The 24,204-nt window shown below is 40.2% G+C and overlaps 1 protein-coding gene across 7 annotated transcripts in view; it reads left to right on the top strand.

The window, feature by feature from the left end:
• SNCAIP (synuclein alpha interacting protein) overlaps positions 1–24,204 on the top strand; it is a 152,242-nt gene that overhangs the window by 76,791 nt on the left and 51,247 nt on the right. For all 7 annotated transcript variants that reach the window (XM_063665164.1, XM_063665166.1, XM_063665168.1 and 4 more), the window contains exon 3: positions 9,751–9,823. In XM_063665164.1, coding sequence (XP_063521234.1) covers positions 9,751–9,823 — 73 coding nt within the window. The remainder of the gene's footprint in view (positions 1–9,750; positions 9,824–24,204) is intronic.

A 24,204-nucleotide genomic window follows, 5' to 3' on the forward strand; every position in this document is an offset into this window, starting at 1 on the left:
AAGAAATGTAGTTTCCCATGACCATGCAATTTTTTTTTTTTTTTTTTTTTTTTTTTTTTAATACCAGAAACCTCCATCTCTGACAGCCCCTAAGCCTCTTTCCTGGTTAAGTGGCAGGAGGGGGAGGAAACTGCACATTACACCTGAAAAAGATGTTTATGAAAAAGATGCCCAGTTTCAAATTCTTCTCCTTACTCTCCAGCTATAGCCCTATTACATAGTCTAGGCTTTCTATTCCATGGTTTTCCCTCTGGTCATGAGCCTGGTTCTTGTTTTAATTAAAACATAAGCTGTATATTGGTAGAAAAAACAACTAGAACTAATTTTGCCTTTACTTAATGAGAGAAAACACAGCAGCTAATTTATTTTGAAGTTTCCCAGACTAGAAAATAACGCACATTCTTTGCAAAACACAAAGTTTAAACTATACATTCTTGTAATCCTGCCATCTAAAAGGGCAGAACATTCTGCAATAGCTGCAGGTCTGCAAGGGAGAGATGACGACACATAAGCACAAAGGTTTAAAGCAGGGTTTTCTGTCACTGTGAATGGGTTCACAGATTTCTCTCTTCCTATGGAAGCCAGATCCCTATGTCTTAAAAAAAAAACCCTGTGGAATTCTTTGGAGCTATGGTGTATTTATTTTATTAAGAGAGGCCAGTGTGGTGCTCTTAAAAATAGTTTCACACACAGGACTAAATAAAGCAGAGGCTGAACTCGATCTCCTGAGGAGCTCACTCACAGCCACCATCCACCAATGTTGACTGTGCCGCACACTGAGATAAACTCTTTAACTAAGTTATCTTGTTCAAACCTCATACATCAGTTTTGCGAGGCAAACTATGTTTTTATTCCTTTTGGCAGATGAGAAAATTGAGGCTTAGAGAGCTTGTCTGACATTCACAAGATTACAGGGCCAGGACCTAAATGCAGAACTGTTTGGCCACCTTACTCCTCCCCATCTATGCAACTTAGCTGAGTAGTAGTTTCTCTAGACCAGTCACCTCACCCATCACTATCCCTGATTGGCACTGTAATGATTACAAATTATTTTTTGGAAGTAAAGGGATTGATAGACATTATAAATAAGTAAAATGAAACCAGCTAATGAGAACTTAAGCAAATCTTTTAATTTTACTGTACCTCAACATTCCCATCTGTTAAATGGTAATACCTCAACCTATTACCCTGAATTTATACACATACACTCACACATGCACATAGCCACATATATACACATATATACATGTAAGTATTTACACATACAGACATATACACACACATACAAATAGAAGTGAGAGAAATATTCTGTTGCCTTTCTGTATAAATCTGACTGCAACCTTGATGAAAGTTGACTTTTTTGGCAATTGCATAAACTATTTTTTGTACAGGTCAAATGAGATCAAGATAATAAGTATCCTTCCACTTTTCAATCCTCTTTGGTCAAAGCTTTTGCAACCTAGAGTAATGGCAAAAATTATGTGAGTTCATTTTCCTAAGGTGCTTGGACCACTGTGTGATAGAAAAATTAATTCTTACGGTAAAATAACCTCACTTTCAGTGAGTTTTCGTATCTTTCTATCACACAGACTGTGCAGCATTTTTACTAAAAATGCCTGCCCCCTTCTCTTTTGTGTGCATCACCTTTTACTCCATTCAATCCCCTGATGCTTCCCCAGATTTTGTTACATTTTGAGAAAGACTCATTTCAAGTAGACTCAGCCAATGAGCTGGCATGGGCAAAGAATACAGCTTAGATGTGAAAAAGAGTATAAAGGTATTCAAGGTACAAAGAACTTAGCCTCCTCTTCTCTCTAGCATGGAATATACTGAGTAAGATGGACCCTATTGTACTTTCTTCTGTACCTCCTAGAAGGTGACCAACACTTTCATGTGGCCTCTGAGTGGTTCACTCCCTTTTTCACTGTCTCTGTCTGTAAGCCCTGCCTTTCCTAGCAGTCGCCCTGTTCTTATCTATATGGAAAGTTTGTTTAGTGCTTCTCAGTTGATCTAGTTCCAGCAGCTGTCCAGAATACCTCAGCTTTATGCAGTGTTTTTTTGTAATATCCTGCATTCGAGGCTAAGTTGCCTCTCGTTCTTCCCTTCTCCAGCTCAGCATCATCAGAAACTTCACACCTTGTTCTAACATCATATGCCATATGTGTTATCTTGTTTTTCTTAATACCTGCCAGGAAATGAATTAGGAATCATCTCATCCAGAAAAGATGAGTTATATTTTGATATTCTATTGTTAGTGTTAGACCCCAGGACTAGAATCTAGGTTCCCAAACTCCAAATCTTGGACTGGACAACTCTGCCAGAGAAGGTAGAGAATAACTCTACAAATAGAGTGGTTTCTAAGAAGAATGAGCAACCGCTGGATTTTTTTTAAATTTTCCCTTTTACTCTGCAGATAGTCCTGGAAGTTCTTATCTTGCCTGATAGTCAATAGAAACTATTAGATTGACTATGCAGATTATTGACAAAAACTGTTCACCTTTTCATCACAATTAGCTTTTATGCCAATCTAGTCAACAAGCATTTACTAAACATTAACAGAGTACCAGACTTGGTTCTAAGCTTGGGGTGAATGACACAGACTTGCTATGCTCTCAAAGTGTGTATAGTATGCTATATTAATAACTAAGCCCATTATGAAATGTCAGGTTAACTTCATGGTAGGTCACATTTGATTATAGTACTAAACTCTATTCTTGGCAATGAGTCCTTATATTTTGACAGTGATTGATTATTGGCTCACAATTAAAAATAGACTATCATTGAAGTTGAACAAGGTTTATGACTGGCCATCTGCCCTACTATAACATACTTTTTTCTTGTAATTCTTTTGTCATTTGTAATTTTTGCTTCTATAATTATGATTACTTTGGCTTCATTTTAAAATGCTGGTTTTGGTACTTTTAAATATAAATAATAATATGATTGCTAACATTTATTGAACACTTAACTGTGCATCAGACACTCTTCCCAGGTTTTATATTACTAGTTCATAATCTTCCCAGACACACCCTAATGAAGATACAGTCAGAACCTTGTTTTTACCAGTGAAGAGACTGATATACAAAGGTTAACTAAGATTAAGTAGCTAGAAAATGGTGAAGTCAGGATATAATGCAGGTAGTCTGACTCTAGAATCCATGTTTGTAACCACTGCACTGAAAATTACATCTGCTGGGCCCCATGGTCACCTCTGGTTTTCCCAGTTCAGGTAGGTCTCTTCGCCATCCATGTCCACTTCTTATTATACAATATAAGGAGGTCATTCAGTACTGTGATCTCACCACATTTACCAAGTGGATCTTCATCTCTTGCCTGACTACACATTATATTAATTAAATTAACATTGCAATAGAGTAGTTCCTGATGCGCTCTTAAAATGATCAAAAGAGTTACTGAGTTTTCTCAAATACCAACTGCAAACAATGTCTTAGCATAAAAGAGTTTTTAAAAAAACCTCTTAGAATGAAGATATGATAAAAATAAGGTACCAGAGCAAAATTCAAATTTATTTGAAAATAGGATTAGTTATAATAATTTTCATTAATGGAACCCAAATGGTGGGAAGAAATGTATTTAAAGCAGAGTCTAATAGAGGTGTGAAAGGGTGGATCACCAGTATCTGTACTATGTAGAGGTGGTGGTTGAAAGTGGAGGTATAGTTAAGGTCATCTGTGAAAACATGGAATGTGGAAAGAGAAGAATATTCAAAAGATTGAACCGTGCAGAAGTATATTCCATGTAGTGGGGTCTGGAAAAAGAGGTTTCTACAAAAGAAACTGGAAAGAAGTTTTCAAAGTTAAAGAAATAAAACTAAGGCAACTAAAAAGACAAGGGGGTGGAATTTAAGGAATTTTAAACAACAGTTGATAGTGGCAAATAGGTCATTATAAAGACGAGAGTTGGAAAATGCCCTCTGGATTTTCCAGTTAAGACCCCCTTGGTGGCCCTAATAAGCACAGTATCTATTGAGTGGTGGGCAGAATCCTACCATGAGGGCTGGAGGAGTAAATGCAGAGATGAGGAAATAGAAACACAGAGACAATTCTTTCAAAAGAGATGGCTGATGAATGCAAGAGCAGGAAGGCCCATGCTCAGTCAAGGAGGCAGTGTCTTGAGGTGGTAGTGGTGCTTGCTTATCTTTATAAGACCAGAGGAGAAAGCCAACGCTGAGAGTGGGCTGAGGATAAGGAGAGAGGAAAGAATGGTGGCAGGCAAGAGTCCTGAGGAGATGAGAAAAGAGGAAACCTGAGCCCCAGCAAAGGGTCAGCAGTGGAGGAGCAGACTGTTAGTGCCACGTTCCAGGAGAAGGGGTAATGGAACACAGTTTATAATGGAGGGCATGAAGTCTTCCTGAACTGGAAGGGCAGGCCTTTGGAGGGGAGGCTAAAATTTTAGAAAAATATTATGTTCTGAAAATTTCATTTCAGCTACATGTCTCTGCTGTCACTCCCAGCTTTGCTTGTACACATTGTTGCCATTGTTTTCATTGTGTGCCTGTTGAGATACCTGCCTGAATTTTGGAAAACTGTGCAAGAAATCATGAATTTCACCATGGTTGTTTGGATGGCTGGCTTAATTGTTTCTTTTGGAAACTTTTATGGGGTCTTAGTAGTTTGAAAGTCTCTAGCTTGCAAAGGTGCTTGAGATGTTAGTTCTTTCATTTTCTGTGGCTCATTACCATTTGAGTAATGTCTGTTCATTCGCTTAGTTGGCTCCAGTTTTCAGGAATAAGAGCCAAAGCTTTTCAGCCCTGAACAATATCTAGGGTGGTCAGAGATCCCCGTAGCCCAATGTAGAAATCACGCACTGTCCTTATGAATCTCATGCATGTTCCAACTGTTTGGCATGGCATGGTGACAAAACTGACTGGCGTAGGCTGGGATGTATAGGATGATCTTGTGCTATATCAACTCTGTGAAGTTTTTGAAGCTGACTTTTCAGTGTCATCCCTGGGCCACAGACTCTCTTCAGTGAGGAAAGAACAAAGAGAAACCAAATAATGTACTGAGATAGGCTGAGTTATATTTCCTTTCTTTTCTATTCCCAGCTCGACCCCTTTCTTCCCGCCTCGTTAGTTCTCATATCTTCATCTACTGAGCTTAAAGTCATGGCAGAAATGAAGATTAGGAGGGAAGCTCTGAGGGCACACTTAGAAAACAGGATAAAGAGAAGACACAGACATTTACTAGAGCTTTACAGTTTGCAACATGACTGCATCTACGTTATCTCATATAATTATTTGTGTTCTACACATAAGGAAACTGAGCCCCAGAGATATTAAATGAATTATTTGTCCAGAACCACAGAGTTAATAAGTGTCAGAACCAGGACTTCAATCCAGATCTTATGGCTCCAAATCCATTGTCCTTTATACAAAAGGTTAAGCCGTCAGCCATTACTCATGCTATTAATATATTAAGAATTTTTTTAATATAAAATGATGTATTGCTAGACTTGTAATTATGGGTTTTTCTAAGATTAGTGCTATGTAAATATTAACTACTGACATTATTATTATTACTGCCACCAAAATTATGGACTGAGCTATATCCCTGCCTCATTAGTTCTTATATCTAGAGGAATTTATTTAATTTGGTTTAATAAGTGCCTACTATCTTGAGTAAATAAAATATTGTCCACACTTTCAGGAAGCAGAGAAAGCAGTTAGGTAAACATATAGATGAACCATCCTGTGATGAGTTCTGTAATGGACATATGCCTAACATCAGGAAATAATATACGACAATGATTCTCCAACTTCATTGTGCATTATAATCACCCATATGGCTTGTGAAAAAACAGATCGCTGGGCCCCACCCTCAGAGTTCCTGATTCAGTAGGTCTGGGATGGAGCCCAAGAATGTGAATTTCTAACAAATCCTAGGTTGTGTTGATACCACTGGTCCAGAGATCACACTTTGAAAGCTGGCATTACTTCCTTATGGGGCAGGGGTCAGAAAAGATTTTGTAGAAGTGATACCTAGGCAAAGCTTGAAGAATTAAAAGGAGTTTGCCTAGTGAAATGGGCAGAATGGCATTTCAGGTAGATGGAATAGCATATGTAGAGGTATAGACAGGCAAAACAATGAGTATGGCAACCACCAAGAATTTGTTATTGCCACAATCAGAAGAGAAGTAGACAATGCGAGATGAGGCTGAGCTCATGGAAGGCTTCATGTGCCATGCTAAGGCATATGGTCTTTGTCCTATAGGCTGTGCAGAGCCTTAGTCAAATTTTTATTTCAGAAAGCTAATTAATTCTAGTGTTAGTATAAAGGCCTGGAGGAAAGTCCCACTTACTACCTAAACATGAAAGAGCTCCTTTGAATGTCTATAATATTATACCTAGGGATTAGTCAACATGTACACGTCTTGTTATTTCAGTTAAACGGTTAATCAGTCCCTGTGTGCCACGCACATATACAAGTCAAAAATATCATTCTTTTCCTCAAGTGCTTATGGAAGCCAACACCTACAGATAAGAAACACCACAGCACATGACAAGGCAGAAACTTACCAAGGGGAGAAAAGAGAAAAGTCAGTAAGGGCTAAAGCAATCAGCCAGGGCTTCATGGAGAAGCAGAACACAGCTGGCCTTGCCTTGTGAAATGGTGGCATTTGCCTGGCTAGAGGAGGGCATTGCACGAACTTGGGACCCCTGAGTAAAGGAACAGAAAGCAAACAAAATTTTGGAAGCACAGGGACACTGAAGAAGCTGAGGCAGCTGGTCAACCTTTGGCAGAGCTCTTCTTCAGACATGGTAGAGAAGTGGAAAAGAAGTCTGGAAAACAAATTTAGATCAAAAGTCTATGTTCACTGGGAATAACCTTTGGAAGACTTCTAGAAAAGGAATAAATTATAGAGATAGAAAATGTAATGCTTCTTCATTAACTGCAAGCCCCCTCTTCACTCTTCTCACCCAAGGACAATAGGAGTCAAGGGAACAGGCTGCAAAAGCTTGGATTGGAGGGCACAGACAGGGAAGATGCATTGGGCTTTGGTTCCCATAGGGCCAAACTGACAGTAGTTGCTGCCCTGGGAGCTTGCCATTGTCCTGAGAATGAGGTATGTTGGCGAAGTGACAGTTACTTATAAAAGGCCATCTGTCTTGTGAACTGGGATGAAGGCCTGGGAAGCCTTCCATTTCAGCTCCCAGATGGTAGCACAATGCATACTTGCAAGGGAAACTTCTTGGATCATTTGCTCATCCCAAATTTGCAAATATGAAAACATTTTTGGATGTTGGTTTTGTGAGTTATGTGTTTCCTGTGCATTTCTTCACATCACAGCTTAACAATCTTCACAGCACTCCCTTAAACCTTTTCATCCATCCAAGGAGCAATGTTCATACTTACTGAAACAGATCCACAAATTGATTTTGTCTTGTGTCTTTATAAAAAATGATGGACTTGTTCACAATGTAGATTGGAGTCATTGCTGAATTTGACGTTCATATACCCTTAAAATTTTCCAAAACTTTAATTTTTCTGGATAAACTATCATCTTTTTTAGATTGCCGTACTTTTTATTTCTATTCCCAGGAGTAGCAAGTGATATTTTCTTCACAGTTATTGTTACCAGATAATGAAAATATATGCCTTCACCAAAGTGACTTCCTATGTGACTCTGGGTAGAGAGGCAAAGTGCCACAAGTGATTTAGGTTGAGGCAGTGGCAGTGACTCACCTAGGCTAGTGTCCGCCTGTGACTCAGTCCCTACACCAGCCAGGTGCTGCTCAAATGTAAACCTCATCAAATTAAAACTTACTGTACACTATGGGCCTTCGAGGGCAAATAGGAAAAGTTGAAGCTACAGCGAATACATCAGAGATTCTGATATGTCTGACTTTGGGGTGGGAGATGGCGGTTAGGAAGCATGTGCCTCGAAATACAGATAGCAGCTCACCCATTTTAATCAGATATATATCATTAAGCCCAGTGAACAAACCTTATTGAATTTTTCATTAACTGTATTTAAACACGATTCATCTTAAATTTCCTCTTTCTAAACTCTTGCCTTGGATGAAAAGAAAAAGAGTGAGACTTTGCCAAAGGGTGTTTCATGGGACACATGACAACCAAAACAAAAGGCCCAATTTTAATTGAATTATAGACTGTGTAATTATCTAACCTGTACCAGGTGGTCTCAAGAAGCTACCAGAGTCCTTAGAGAGCTTGTACTTGTCCAGAAACATAAGGTACCTTATTAGTACCAAGAAAAATGCCTTGTGTACCTGTGTTACCCCAGACCCCCAAAGAACATAATGTGAAAGGAAAAAAATACTTACAGGTTAATTTTGGGTTTAAGAGGCAGTCATCTCTCCCTCTGAGCATGTGGGTGGGTTTGCTAAAGCACCTGTGGTCTCAGAGGCATGGCCAGTATAAACAGGATGTTATTGCATCAGACAGGTAAGGGTAATTTCTCTAATTAGTCGTTTGAGATTTCACTTTTCACTTGGAAATACTGGAAATTTAATTTGTTTGTGACATGAGGTTGGCAAACTGACAATATCTACAATGGTCCCACCCTATGTCTTGCTGTCCTGGTATCCTGGGGAAAGCACAAGGAAATCTCAATGCAGATGCTTTGCTTCATCTATCGACATCAAGCTAACTAAAGTACCTTCTTACTGATAAATGTGTCCTAATTACACATTCCTCACTTGTAATGCTAGAGTAATCCTAATGAGTTTCCTGTGATCATTTTTCTTTTAGATTAAATGCTTTTTCTCAATCCCCCCAAATTTTGCAATGGTGAAGTCATTTATGATACAAGCTCATTTATGATACAAGCTCATTGTCCTTAGAGGTAAAAAGCAAAATAGTTTCAGAGAGCTGCATTTTATGAATTAAAGTATGAATGTGATTGAAGATAGTCCCTGACTTGGCCTTTGATTAAAGAACAATTTCATTTTATTTATTTTATTTTAAAACACCCTCCTCTAAAGAAAGACTGATTGGCATCACATGTTGTCCTCATAAATCATAGCTATTGATTTTACATTTGTTTTAGCTCTTCCAATTGTATGCCCCCTTGTGTCATAATTTATCCTGAAAACTAGCCTCTGAGTCGGTGCTGACACTGAGCCTGGAGGGTGGTTTCTTTCCACTCAAACTAATCTATATGTGAAAGAGATGAGCTTTCAAACACAGAACCACACCCCTCTTGCTTTTTATGACATTACCCTGGTATTTCCCATGCAGATAATGGATGCTACACAGTAAAATCTGTGGCAAGTGGCAACATTAGGAACTTTTGCATAGTCCAGTCAGCATTGGCACAGACATGTCTCCTGACTGCCCCGGATGCTGCAGGAAGCCAGGTGCTCCCATACTTGGCTTTTCATACACAAGCTCACCCTTAGGATTCACAATGCAATTATTAAGGCCATCTTCTTGAAACTCTCAGGGTCAGACAGTTCTTCCATCTTCCACAAGTAGCAGAAGTGATAAGAGGGAGAGAGTGTCTGCTGGCTACACCCCACCTTTTTTTGTTAAAGAAGGGGTGCCCAGCCCTCTTTTTAAACTGCATGTGGTTAGATCCTGCAGGTAGATCTTAGGATGCTGCCAGGTCACCACGCAGCTCATTTAGGGTAAAATGAGATAAATTTTCTGAATATACATGTTGTGCCCAAGTATCACTTATTGTGTTTTGTTTTTCTGGCCAATGTGAGTGAATGCTCGCATTTTAAATTATTTTTTGCCCTCTCTTCTCTGGCTTCCCATTCAGTATTCAGTCACATCACTCAAGACGATCCCAGAACTGTGCCGAAGATGTGATACACAAAACGAAGACAGATCAGGTAGGTTTTGCTCCTCCCCTCTTCTCCTTATCCTGACTCAGTGTTAATGGCTCCTGGAAAGCTGTTTTTCCTCACACTGGTCCCCCCTGCTTTCTGTTTTCTTTTCTCTTTACGGCTTCTCCACTCACACCACCCCCCACCTCATGCCTTGCCTTCAACAAACAGATGTTAGGTCATCTGTAAGAGGATAGCAGGACAGGGAGGCCCTAATGAGGACTCAGCTGTATACAGATAAATAAATATAGGAGATCATCTCGGCATCTCCAAACCACAGTATATGCAGCAATTTACTGAAAACCCGAGAAACCATTGGTGACAAAACATAATGATGCAGGCGCCAATGAAAAAATGTTGGATGCATTTACTACCCATATGGCAAGGACCAGCTTGGGGGATGGTGCTTTGCCAAAGTCAGAAACCCTATCAGAGATGTGACATGATAGAATCTGCAATAAGGCATACTGTAACAGTTAAGATTAAAGCAAAGGCTTTGGAGTTTAATAGTGTAAACTAAACAGAGAATTATGGCATATAGATGAAAACCAGCTGGTCGACCTTTTCTCTTTACACCCCCAACCCCCAAGAATAAAAAAGTACATTCTGGGTTGTTTTCCCTCTGTAAATCAAATTAAGCTTCTCTTCTTTTCCTTCTATGATGGGCAAAAATGAAAATAAAAAAGGATATTGATGGGAGTGATACCATGGTATTAAACTATGAAATGATGTTTATTATTTTTCCAAGTAATTACTCTATGGTATCACCATTAACCTTCCCAAAGCTAGACCTCCTCTTATAGTCACTAGAATCCTGAGAACCAGATAATCCTCACATTATGTGTATTGTGTTTAAAAATAAATAGATGTGCCTTACCTATACAGCTACTAGAATTCTAGGCCTTTCTAATGGAAAGGATTTTTACAAAGCTAATTTACTTTTCCGCTGGACTGTTTGTTTTCCTTTGACATTTTGCTTAGGAGAGATGGGAGAAATAGTCTTTCTAGGTTTGTTTACCTCGGTGCTTTTTTGTGTGTATGAGTAAAAGTAATGCTTCAATGTTTGGGTCAGAAACATCACAGAAGATAGTTTTCAGTTCAAATAAAAGCTTTTGCTTACCTTCACTTATTTTTTATTTCAAAAACATCCAAGTTCATATAGGATTTAATAGAGGCTCTTGGCTATAAGTCTTAGAAGGTTGTGTCTTCTTAAAAGGCAGTGCCCATTTCAAACTTGAACCAATGACTATGATCAATGACACAGGTAGCTGACTGCAGTGGAGAGGCTGCCAAGCTCAGAGTCACCAGGCCTAGGTTTGAGTTAGAGTTCAGGCACTTATCAGCTAAATGACCTTAAATCTGTGACTAGTTATCTACAAAATAGAGAAGAAACATGTACTAATGTTGCCCGGCTGTCCTTAGGATCAAAATTAGGTGATGTATCAAAAGGTTACTTTGCAGACACAAGATTTTCTTTTTTCTTCAATTGGATGTAGGGAATAAGAGAGAAGAAAAAATAGCAAATACTTTATTAGTGCTTAATGTGCTGGGTACTATTGTAAGCACTCTACTTACATTAATCCCATTAATCCTAAAATACTTGTGAGCTAAGTACTATTAGGATATTTATATTATAGATGGGCAAACTGAGGAACAGAGATGAGAAGTTAAATATCTTATCCAGAGTCACACAGCAATTAAGTTACAGAGCTGGGATTCGGACCCCAGGAAGTCTACTTCCAGATTCTGTTATATTATCCCTTACATATACTACCCTTCCAGATAGTTTGACTTAGTGGTAATAATTTACTTTTAAGATATTATCCTTTTACAAGTCAGCATTTTCCCTGATTAAGTTTAAATTATTTTTTCTCTGTTAAATGGTGACTCTTACTAAGTTAAGTGAATAAACAGAAACTTTTAGCAACTGTTTTTCCCAGGGCTGGTTCATTCCATTCTCTCCAGGTCTTACAATTTCTAGTCATCTCTACAATAAATGATGGTAGACTTTTCTTCCGTGGTTGAGGAGGAGGCCAGTTTCAAACTTAGAAGCTTTTGAACTTTACTCAGAGCAAAGGCGCAGTGCTCAAGGTAATCAGTAATAATCAGACCTGACAGGAAATGGATTATGAGGGAAAGACTCAGGCCTCTTAATGGAATTGCATGTACATTTCCAATTTGATGGACCATTTGGAGGCTGGGAAACTGCATTCTGATAGATCGAGAGTGATCCTAGAAAAAGGAACCCATGGAAAAATGTGTCTGCCCACAGCATCACTGTAGAATTATCCATGGTCCCCTCTGAAAGAAATCAACGTGGTGAAGTTTTCGGAGCTGGTTTCCTAAAGAGTTGAGTCATTCTCAATCAGTTCGGTAGGCATCCAAATGGAGAAATAACCCTCCCCACCCTGTCTTTCTTGTAAATCAGCCACATAGAAGGAGTTTGCTCCAGGAAAGCTAGCAAATTTCTATCTTTTCAAACAGACGCAGCAGAATGTACTTCGGCTTCTGAGAAAAGTCCACATCTTCTTTGGGATGGGGCACTCTCAGGGGAAACTTCCTCAACCGTCTGTCACTTACAGTATACCTGATATGGTTTGGATCTCTGTTCCCACCCAAACCTCATGTTGAATAGTAAACCCTAATGTTGGAGGCGGGGTCTGGTGGGAGGTGACTGGATCATGAGGGTGGATTTCTCACGAATGGTTTAGCGCCATCGCCTTGGTACCATCCTTGTGATAGTGAGTGAGTTCTCAACAGATCTGGTTGTTTAAAAGTTTGTAGTACCTCCCCTACTCTGTCTCTTTCTCCTGCACCCACCACGTGAGATGCCTCATTCCCCCTTTGCCGTCTGCCATAATTGGAAGCTTCCTGATGCCGTCGCAGAAGCAGAAGCCGCTATGCTTCCTGTACAGCCTGCAGAATCATGAGCCAATTAAATCTCCTTTCTTTATAAATTACCCAATCTCGGGTATTTCTTTATAGCAGTGCAAGAATAGACTAATATGATACCCCACGAGACAAAGACATTTCTCTTTACCTTTCTAGAATAGTTACACACTTGCTATTTTGTATAGGTTGTCAAATGTTAACATCTATCCTTGTACATATTATGTCTTCGACCAGATGTTCTCATTTACTCTCTTATTTATTTATTCACCAAATATGTGTTGAGTGTCCTCTGGCCCAGGTACTGAGGACATGGTAAAGAACAAGACAGACAAGGCCTCTGTGCTCATGAAGCTTACATTCTACTGGGAGTGACAGCCAAAAGGCAAGCAAACAGGTAAACAAGGTCACCACCAGATAGTGAGAAGAGGCAACATGAGAGACTGTGGTAATTTTTAGGAGCTGGGGAGGGAGGGAGGTCTTAGGGCATCAGGGAATATTAGAAGGCCCCAGCCATGAGAAAACCAGCAAAGAGTGTTGAAGGCAGAGGAACCAGTAACTGCAAAGTGCCTAAGCCAGGAATGAGCTTAGCAAGTATGAGGAAGAAAAAACCAATGTAGCTGCAGCATGGTGATCAGAATGAGGAGCAGTAGGAGAGGAAGGCAGAGAGATGATCAGGGTCAGACTCTTTGGGGAGTTCAGATTTTATGCTTAGTGCAGTGAAGAGCAATGCCAGCAGGATTCCAATTTTTCTAAAATCTTATGACCTGGAAAGAAGCCTCAGCATGTAGAATCATAACTCTCACTAAGAGAAAGGACTTTCAAAATCATCTAGTCTGCGAGAAAGAGCAAGTGAGAAAGTACAAATAATAAAGCAAATGGGTAAAATGCTGACAACTGATGAATGTGGAGAAAAGGTCTACAGCTATTTTTTATACTGTTTTCATTTTTGCAACTATTGTATACGTTTATTTAAAAGTGAAAAATATAAGAGTTACACACAAATAAAAAGTTTTCTAAAAGGCAAAAAAGAAAAAAAATAGGTAGCCCAAAGCCAATCAGATCTTTGAAGGTAATCCTCCTTATCCCAGCCACAGTGTCATGTAGCCTGTACTTCATCAATTTAGCAACAGGGAGAGCACAATCTCACGAGGCAGCCCATCCATAAAGGTTAATGCTTTACCTGCCCAAAGTCAGTGTCCATTGAATTTCCACTCATTGATCCTGGTTCTTCCTTTGGAACCACAGAAAAGGACAGTCCCTCCTGGCCAAGAGTGCCACTAGGTGTGTGGAGACAGCAGTCACTCTTGGGCCTGTCTTCTCCAGATGAACATTTCCTTCTGCAGTTCTGAGTGTGCAGTGCTCATTCTTTTCATTCTCCTGTGGATACAGTACAGTTACCAGCATCCCTCTTAAAGTGGAGCACCCAGAACCAAACCAGAGGTTCCTCCACATGTGGTCTGCTCGGAAACCTGTCAGCCCCACAGAACAGTCCCCTGGGTTTTCCACGTATCCTTTCTGCTTTCTCAAGTAGGGCCGTCCATTCTGCCTGCTTCCTGAGTATCCTCAGAGGAGCTGGAGTGTAAAACGAGCTGTGTTTGTGGCCCTTGGAAGCCCCTCTGTGAGACACGCAGCCTAGGGCTCACCTCACTTCATCCCTGCGGCTTTAGTGGTGGGCTCCAAGAATGGAAAATGGCAATGTTGTCAGAGGCCTGGAAGTCATCTCCTTGCACCTTCCACTGGCTCACCAATGTCCACAAATCCTCCTTAGGAGTGCCCTTTCTTTAGCTAGAAGCTTTGATTCTTATTGAAGTCTATGTTTTCCCCTAACAGGAATAATATTTTGAACTATTCTCCGTCAATTACACTGCAGTAGGACTGTTTCAAATTTTTGTGAGAAAAGTGGTTTAGAAAGAAAGGAAGTGCAAGGGAATTGGAGATGCCACAAGGTGGGAAGGAAGCAAAAAACTAGGAGTGGGAAGCCTGAGAATGAACTGCCTGTGCATGGAGATGCACAGGTGCTATTGAGGTTTCTGAGTTGTTTCTTAAGCCAGCAGTGTACCAGGCATTGTGCCAAGCCTCTGTAAGCAGCATATTTATCCTCAAAATAATTATCAGAGGGAGAAGCATTACTGTGCCTATTTTATTGATGAGGAAACTGAGGCTCACAGAGGGTAAATAATATGCACAAACTTCTAGAGCTAGCAAGTGGATGTGAAACTTGCTCTACAGTCTCCAGACCCTCTGTGGGTAAGCTGACTCAATTGAGGAGTAATTTATTCCAGAGAACCATGTGTAGCAACTAGTTTGGGGCAAGGATTAGCAGAAAGGAAGTTATGTGTTAAAAAAAAAATGCACCTAGAAAAGGAAGTTATTTGTGAAACTTTTGCATGCATTCTCTGCTTAATATCTGCTATTCATGTGGGAAAAGAGGACAGCACAAGGCAGTGAATGTTAATTCTTCTCTATGGTTTTCTCCAAATGAGGACAAAAAATACATTATGGTGACATATGGTGTTCAAATCAAAACATATTCAGTTTCATTGATTTAGAGTTTTTAAAAATTAGTTGGACATTCAAATACACATTTGTTTCAATTCATGCTACTTTAAATGTGATTCTTTCAAAATCTGTATCTGCTAAACTCATTGTATAATTTTCTTATGAAAGAAGGCAGATAAATATTAATACTGCTTCACATCTGAAAACTTAGATGTGCTGAATTTAGAAAGTTCAGTCATGTAACAGTAATAAATGACCCTGTAATGTGTCTGAGAATGGATTCTGAAAAAAATTTTATACCTAAATAATATAAAGTGTTACTTGTATGACAATGAGTAAAGGAAATAGTACTTTTTAAACTTGGTGTCTGGCATTAAAGTCATGTAGGTTGTACATTTGCTATATTTTTGAACCCTGTGCATGCAAATTTTGTGACAAATCCTAAACCTACAAAGATAAAATATGTGATGTTCTAAGATTAAAGGGATTTAAGCCAGCACCTAAAATAATAAGTTGACATGAAGTTTGTCCTGTAGTTGCTGTTATGACATAGTTGGTGATGCTAAATGTATAAACCTCCTGTTTTCAATATTTGTTAAGGTTTAATGCTAAAAGCTTGAAAGTGAAGGTTGGTATGGCAGTTTGAATTGAAAAGCTTGCTGATTAATCCATTTCACAGGATGTAATGTAAACTGGACTCCAAAGAGCAGGGAAACACATTTTCTAAGATCTCAATCAAGAAAATGAACACTTCAACCTGATGCAGCAAGAAACCTAACATTTATGACAAAGAAATATTTCATTAACTAGAGTAAAAATTTACAGATAATAAGACATCTAGATGAGATTGTTTATCAAATAAAACAGTTATTTTTATTGTTTAACAAAATATAATTATAAAGGTGATATGATCCATTATTTTTAAAGAACTTAACCTTGCCACCAAAACAAAATTACTGCACTTCTTTTGAGTATTTTTCCCCCTGAGGCATATTTGTACGTATCATTGTAACCACAATATGAGGACAATTTTTGCTGCTTTTTCGGTTGCTCCAGAATGTGCATGGCCATCATTTTGAATGGACCACAGAACTTACCCATGAAAGCTGAGCTGCCCCCTCTGTGGAAAAGGAGAGATCATCTCTACCTTTAACCCCTTTAACTTATTAACACTTCATTTATGTTTCTGAGAGGAAGGATGTAGGTCAATGTTCATAAAGATGGGGGCAGTGGATGAGAGAAAAGTTAAAATGAAATTCTGGTGGTATTGAAAATAATAAAAGGGGCTGGGTATGGTGGCTTACACCTGTAATCCCGGCACTTTGGGAGACCGAGGCAGGTGGATCATTTGAGGTCAGGAGTTCAAGACCAGCCTGGCCAACATGGTGAAACCCTGTCTCCACTAAAAACACAAAAATTAGCTGGGTGGTAGTGGCACACCCCTGTAATCCCAGGTACTCGGGAGGCTGAGGCAGGAAAATTGCTTAAGCCTGGGAGGCGGAAGTTGTGGTGAGCCAAGATCGTGCCAGTGCACTCCAGCCTGGGTGACAGTGAGACTCCATCTCAAAAAACAAACAAACAAAAAAAGAAAATAATTAAAAGGGCCAAAGGTAGCAGAGCTTAAACACATCGCGTCTTTGCCCCTTTTTCTCTTGACTGGAGCATTTCTTTTCTTTGCTTAACCATAAATGTTAAGTGGCACAGCACACTGATTTTCTACAAGGTTCACAGCAGTGGAATTTAAGACAGGAACAAGACAGTATTTGAGGGAAAGAAAACTTAGGGGTAGAAACTCACAGTCTTCTCTCCTGTGTTTTGGTTTATTTTTACTGGACTCAAAGAAACATATCTTCCACTCCCCAAACTGGTAAGTAAAGAAACCGCCTGCTGGTAGAAATGAGTTAAAGGAAATCTGCAGTAAAAAAGGATGAAAAATGGGAAGTCCAGAGAGGGACATCCTTTAGGCAGGGAGGGAAAGAACTGAAGCATAGGGACAAGGACAAATGGATACACGGCCAAGTGCCTTTCACTTTGTCTGGCTTTGCAGTGACTTCCTTCTCACAAGTCCCCATCCTGTCACAGGAATAGCAGTTTCCCCGTCCCATCTTCCCATACTTTTTAAAGGCAAAAGTATGAGTGTGTGTTGAGGGACATTTCTAGTTTAGGAGCTTCTGTCATAGCATCTCTGATAGCACCCCAGTTCTTCCTGAAAGCATGCCCTTTTGCTTTTGTCTCTCAATATTAAATGGGCTCTATCTTCCCATTTCAGGTCACCCCTTTTTATCTACATATCTCCTTTGCTCTGACTCTTCCTCAAAAAAAAAAAAGTCATAAAGTAAACACAAGTAATAGAAACAAAATCCTAGAATCTCATAGTTGAAGGGTCCTCTTGCATAAGTCCTGACCCTTCTGTGGCATTTGCTTTTCAAATGGCCCTTGCATCCCACTGTATGATCCAGGACACACCCCAGCACCATTGGCGTCAGCATCACCCAGGAGGTTGTGAGAAATGCAAACTCTCAGACTTGCCCCAGATTCCTGAATCAAAATCTGTGTTTTAACAAGCTCAATCCCCAGGGTATTCATTTATGCACATTCAAGTTTGAGAAGCACTGACCTGAGCCACCTAGATACCAGCCCATTGTTTTTAGTGAGGCACAGTGATCTTTTCAAAAATGCAAGTCTTATCATGCCACTGTCTGCTCAAAACCAGGCAATGGTTTCCCAGGATGGTTCTCAAGATATGCAGTGGGAAACTCTCTCATGTGGCCTTCAAGGCCAGAGTGATCTCTTGGACCAGCAGGCTTCCTCGCATGCCTCCTGCCTGCCAGTCACATCAAGGAGCCTCCTTCAGTTCTTCAAATGTGCAGTGTTCCTTCACATGGGATATTATTCCTTTTCTCCCTCCACCTTCAAGATCACCTCCTTAGGTGATCACCTCCATCTTAAAAAACAAACAAACCACCTCTAGAATCTCCCATCCTGTTTCTCTGCTCCTCCTTGCCAACCCTCCATTTAGAGCCAATCTGCTTTAAAAAGTCATGGGAAACTCCCTCGCCTGTCCCCAACTGCCTATTTACCTTAAACATCCCTGATATGATTTCCATCTCTCCAGGGAAGGTCACGGCTTCCATGCTGTCAAATGCATTGACACTTTGCTATTCTCATTTTTCTTGGCCTGTCAGCATTAGTTGAGACAATAGTCCCCTCCTTTCTGGAAATGGTCACCTCTCTTGGCTTTGTGAGACCACCTCTCTCCTCATTTTTCTCCTAACACTCTGACATCCTCTTAGTCTTCCTTTGCAACTCCTCCTCCCTCTCAATTTGACCTTTCAATAGTCAAGTGGGACTAAATATTTAATAGGACCCTCCCTCTGCCCTCTCAGCCTCTCAGTTGGTCTCTCATACATGCTTACAGCTTCAAACACCATCTACATGCTGCTGTGAATCCCCGCCACACTCCAGCCTCCTATTTAATGGCCCACTCAATGTCTACTTTAGATGTCTCATGGAATTCTAAAGAGAAATTCTTGAATTCCCCTGCCTGATGTGTTCCTCCTCAGACTCTCTCCTCAGTGAACTGCACTCTGCTGACTGAAACATCTCATCAGGTGCTGAAGCCAGATTTCTTGCTTTCCCTGATGTCCCACATCAATTCATCACCAGGTCTTGAGTCTCTGTGCTCAAAGTATATCCCCATGCTATAAACTAAATGTTTGCGATCCTCCAGAATTTGTGTGTTGAAACCTTACTCTCAAGATGATGGTATTTGGAGGTGGGATCTTTGGAGAAGTGATTAGGTCAAGAGGATGGAGCCCTCATAAATGGAATTAGTGTCTTATCAAAGCAGCTGCTGAGAGCTCCCTCTCCCCTTCTGCCATCTGAAGACAATACTTCTCTGTAAAACCCCTCAGAAATACCCTATTTCAGTTAAAATAAAAAGCAAACTCTTTGTTATGGCCAATAAAACCCCCAAATGGGTTGGTCACTGATAACGTCCCCCAGCTTCAACTTTGCTTGCTTTGACTCTGACCCACTCTGATCTAGCAATAACAGCTACAGAACCTGCCAGATTCTCTCTCCTTTAGAAACTTGCAGATGTGCTTCCTTCTACCTACTCAGATCTTCATAAAATTATCTTTCCTCTTATATTATCTCCCAGTTTCTCACGTAATTGGCTTCTCATCCTCCAGATCTTAGCTTAAATGTCACCTCCTTGATGAGGTTCTCATCTGTTTTCTATTCCAGTCCCCTCATTTCTTCAAAGCAGTTTACATTTAGTAATTTTTTTATTTATCTGTGTACTTGCATCATTGTCTGAGGAGGATTATGTCTATTTCATTCACTCCTGCACCCCTAGTGACATGTGCATAGAGACATTCAATATATATTTGTCGAATGAATGAACTGTATAAGAGTACTATAGCATTCTGCCAGTTACCAATTGCTTTAACACTCTGACGATGCTTTGTATTCCTGCTTTTCTTGCTTACTAAGTTAAAAAAAAAGAAAAAAAAGGATCACCACCCTTAGCCAGTTGAAGGAATTAGCAGCTGTAAGAACAGATTCTCAGTGATAAAATGACTAAATTTAGGCTAATGCTGCTAAAAATAAAGAGGAAGGAAACCCTTCCACTCAACTGTTTTTAAGAAAGGTTGGGGGATTTTTTTGTTTGTTTTTTATAGACAGGTTCTCACTCTTTCGCCCCAGCTGAAGTGAATTGGTACAATCATAGCTCACCACAGCCTCCAACTCGTGGACTCAAGCAGTCCTCCTGCCTCGGCTTCCCTAGTAGATGAAACTATAGGAGCAAGTCTCCATGCCTGGCTAATTTTTTAATTCTTTGTAGAGATGAGGATCTCAGTGTTACTCAGGCTGGTCTCAAATTTCTGGCTTTAGGCAGTCTTCCTGCCTCAACCTCCCAAAGCACTGAGATTACAGGTCTGAGCCAGTGCGCCCACCCAAGAAAAGTCATTAAAAATTATTTTTCCTTTTTTTTTTTTTTTTTTTGAGACAGTCTTGCTCTGTGGCCCAGGCTGGAGTGCAATGGCACAATCTCAGCTCACTACAACCTCCGTCTCCCAAGTTCAAGCGATTCTCCTGCCTCAGCCTCCTGAGTGGATGGGATTACAGGCGTGCACCACCATGCCTGGCTGATTTTTGTATTTTTAATAGAGATGGGGTTTCACCATGTTGGCCAGGCTGGTCATGAACTCCTGACCTCAAGTGATCCGCCCACCTTAGCCTCCCAAAGTGCTGGGATTACTAGCGTGAGCCACCTTGCCCAACCATAAATTATTTTTCTGACTTTGCTCCCACACAGAAGGTTCCTAGTAAATGGTTACCGAAATTTAGACAGACAACACAGTGTTGGATTTAGATTAGAGTGAATCTGAAATGAGTACGACCACTGATTTCTGGGATTCCATTGCATATATGTGACCCAAATAGAGAAAAATGTGAATTATATCTTTAGGGAATAATTTAATTTCAATAAGGCAGTCCTCCAGTGTTACGGGAAGAAAGTTAGAGTCAGAGGACCTTGGTCCTAGTTGAGAAGTCAGCATGCTATGTCATTTTCCACATTATACTTAAAATTCTCTGAGTTCTCATTTATTTCTAAGTAAGAATACATAAGAACTGCCTTTCCATCCTCCAGAGTTGTGGAAATCTCTAATGAAATCATACACTTGCCTTGTACTCAGAAACATAAAAAGGCTTACACAAAGGTATTGGCAATTTTAAAGTATTAAGTGGAGGACGTTTTAGGAAAATTCCAAATAAGAAATATTGCTTTGTGGAATTCTTAAAATACATTTAAATCTTTCTTTCACTCTTTATAGTAATATTTGTGAAGTGTATGGTGACCTGCACCTGAAGACGGAGGTGCAGCAGCTCTGCCATTCATTAATCCCAGGGCGAGCCACTTTCCGCTCTTCCTCCCACTTTGTTTGCCACTGCATCTGCCTGTTCTCTCTCCAGTCTTGTAGCTGAGAGTTCAGGCCATGGTAGGAGCTTGCATGGGCAGACCCACAGACCTGCCAAGAGCAAGAGTAGGCTGCAGGCCAGCACTGGGCCTTCCATTTCTCCTCCCCTTAAAGTGTGTCCTTCTTAAAATAAGACCAGTTTTCACAGACTCACCAATTTGTTTCTTGCGGAAAATAGAATGCATTTAAGTTTTAGCAACAATAAAACAAGAAGGGAATACTCTTATACCCTAAAGACATACCCCATTTTTTTTGTTGTCTTGGTGTCTAAAGCTAATTTTCTAATGTGGACACATAGTCCATATTTAGAAGTAAAATCAGCAGGCATTTTGGAAGTTGTCAATTGGAAATGGAGAGAAGAGGGTAGGGATTTTTCAGCCTGTGCTGTCAGCCTCCTGTTCTCTCTTACCAAAGAGCAGTAACTCAGAGTCCTTTGTCCTTGACGGTAGATCACCCCTGTAAAACATCGCCACCTTCAGTTAAAATGTGTGTGTGCTGCACGGTCAGAAGCCACACTGAGCCTGCTCACAGCTCTGCCCTGTTCCAGAGCATCTCCAATGGTGAGCCTTTCACTGTCCCTTGAAATGTATCTCTCCCTACATTTCCTCAAGAAAGGGAGGGAAAGAAGGAAAGGAAACCTGGTAAACGGGCCTGGAATGAACACAAAACTTAATCCACTCCCGAGGTTTTGCTAGTGTCAAAGTGAAGGTCAGCATACTTTACAGATGACACAATAATGCGAAGACCACGTAACTTTCTTCACCCCACCAATTGCTGTTCTATGGAAACTGTACTTTTGAAGCCCAAAGGTTTAAAGTTGTCAAAATATTGAGTCTGATTTCGTGATGGAATATGCCTCTTTGGTAAAGTATCTTTTCTATCCAGGGTAGTAGGGCTTGAGTATTTCAATGAGTTGTCACAAAACAAAGAAATGGGTGCAAATAGGGGGCAAAGTTATGTGAGCAGGTCTTGACAATTCTGGGCAGAGCTGGGAATAATAAAACATGAATCAGACACATTCAATGACAGCTGCTTGATATCAGTAGCCACTTAAAGACAGAAAGTTTAGAACCCAAATCAATGACGCTTTCCCCACAGTGTTTTAATGCCCTAATGTGGATAGATTGTTGGCTGGCATTTCTATAATAAACAAGCCTTCTGTCCTCCTTCCTCAGCCTTACATTACCCTTACTAGAGGGTCTGTAGCATCAATGAAAAGGATGAGCAAGCAGCCAGAAGGGAACATCCCAGAAACACTCATTCCTCACACACACTTTTGCTCTTCCCAAGACAGTGCCCCATCACAATTCTCCAAATCCAGAGTTGACTCAGCCTTAACTTTGATCAGGCACCCAGCAAGTCATCCTCACTCAGACTCTGTGCCTTCTTCCTACTGTCAGAACATGGGATAAGCCACCTGTCATCACTTCTTACAGAGCCTGAGGTGTCTGCAGTAAGTGGGTGCAGTACAGACTTCAGCTTATATAGGACTAACCAAACTCCTGACTCTAGCATTAATATTCCCAATCATTCATAATGCCCTTCCTTTTGCTGTGAAAATGGAAGGAAATGGAATGTTGGAGAACTTCAAAAGTATGTCCTTGAAGGCGACTAGGTTTCCAGTAGCTATGGATGTGAGGTATATTGTTGTGTATATTTGAAGGCAATTATAGCTAAAGCTGACCACTTTGTTCCTCATGGAAAATAAAATCCATTTAACTTTTAATGAAAAACAGTAGGGGAACACTAGTTTGTCCTAAATCATACCCCTTTTCTTTCTATTCTTGATGTCTCAAGCTAATTTTCTAATATGGACACATAACTTTCTATTTAGAGGTAAAATAAATAGGCATTTTGGGAGCCACCATTGACGTTCGGTCCTGAAAATTGAATCCACTGTTGCAACAGCAAACTGTCCATTATCTTCCTAAGAAAATACTAATTTATCAGTCTTAGGAGCCAAAGAGTTGCTCTGTGTCAGCAATCAGCATAGCCTCATAATTATAAATTTGTGAGGATCTGGTGAAAGACATAGATCCAGAGAAATTATAGTGTTTCATAGTGAGTCATTCAGAATAAAGAGCTCTGTTATTTGTAGACATTCCATACAGTCATAGAAATTTAGGGGTGGATCAGGTTTTAGCAATCTTATAGTCTAACCCCTTCATTTTACAGATGAGGAAACTGAGGAATGTTTTGTAGGAAATAGATGAAAGTGTTTTCATATGCAGCACATCTTGTCTAAACATTTTCAAGAGCTTACTAACACCATCTTTGAAATATTTGGCACAATTAGTATGCCCAAAATGTGGCAAGGTGACTTCATTGTGTAAGAACTCATATTTATTTACTATACTTTTTTTCTTTGGTTTTGGCATCTTCCTTCCCTCCTTCCTTCCTTCCCTTCTTTCTTCCTTCCTCCTTCCTCCTTCCTCCTTCCCTCCCCATCTCCCCTTTTATTCGTTCATCCATTCATTGAAAGATTAAGTCATTGGTCCCCAGTATCTTCAAGGCACTCTGCTATACAAAGGGCTGGTTATAAACACAAGTTGGTTCTCAGGCTATCTTTGCCCTTGAGGGGTTCTCAGGAGGGAAGGTGAAACAGGTATATGAGTGAATAGTTGTAACAGAATTTCAAAAATGCCCAGCTCTAGGTATGTGCAGGTATTATCAGGGCACTAGGAAGCAAGGAGCAATTATTCCCTAGGAGAGTCACAGGAACTGCACAAAGGAGGTAACCCCTGAGTGTAATCTTGTGAGATGAGCCTGAGTCTCAGGCAGAGAAGACAGCCAAGAGCATTGTAGGAAAGTAAGAATAAGCTTAAATGCAGGGAGAGTATGGTATATCCAGAAAGGATGAATTTAGCAGTGGAGCTGCAGGGAAAAATTAGTGATTTGGGAATCATGAGTGCTGAGATGATAAGGTAAATACAAATACAAGAGCTGCTACATACCATGCTAAAGAATTTAACTATTATCCTGGAAGCCAAAGTTTCACAAACCTAGTAA

Source organism: Pongo pygmaeus, chromosome 4, assembly GCF_028885625.2.
Source record: "Pongo pygmaeus isolate AG05252 chromosome 4, NHGRI_mPonPyg2-v2.0_pri, whole genome shotgun sequence".
In the NCBI taxonomy this organism is placed as follows: Eukaryota; Metazoa; Chordata; class Mammalia; order Primates; family Hominidae; genus Pongo; species Pongo pygmaeus.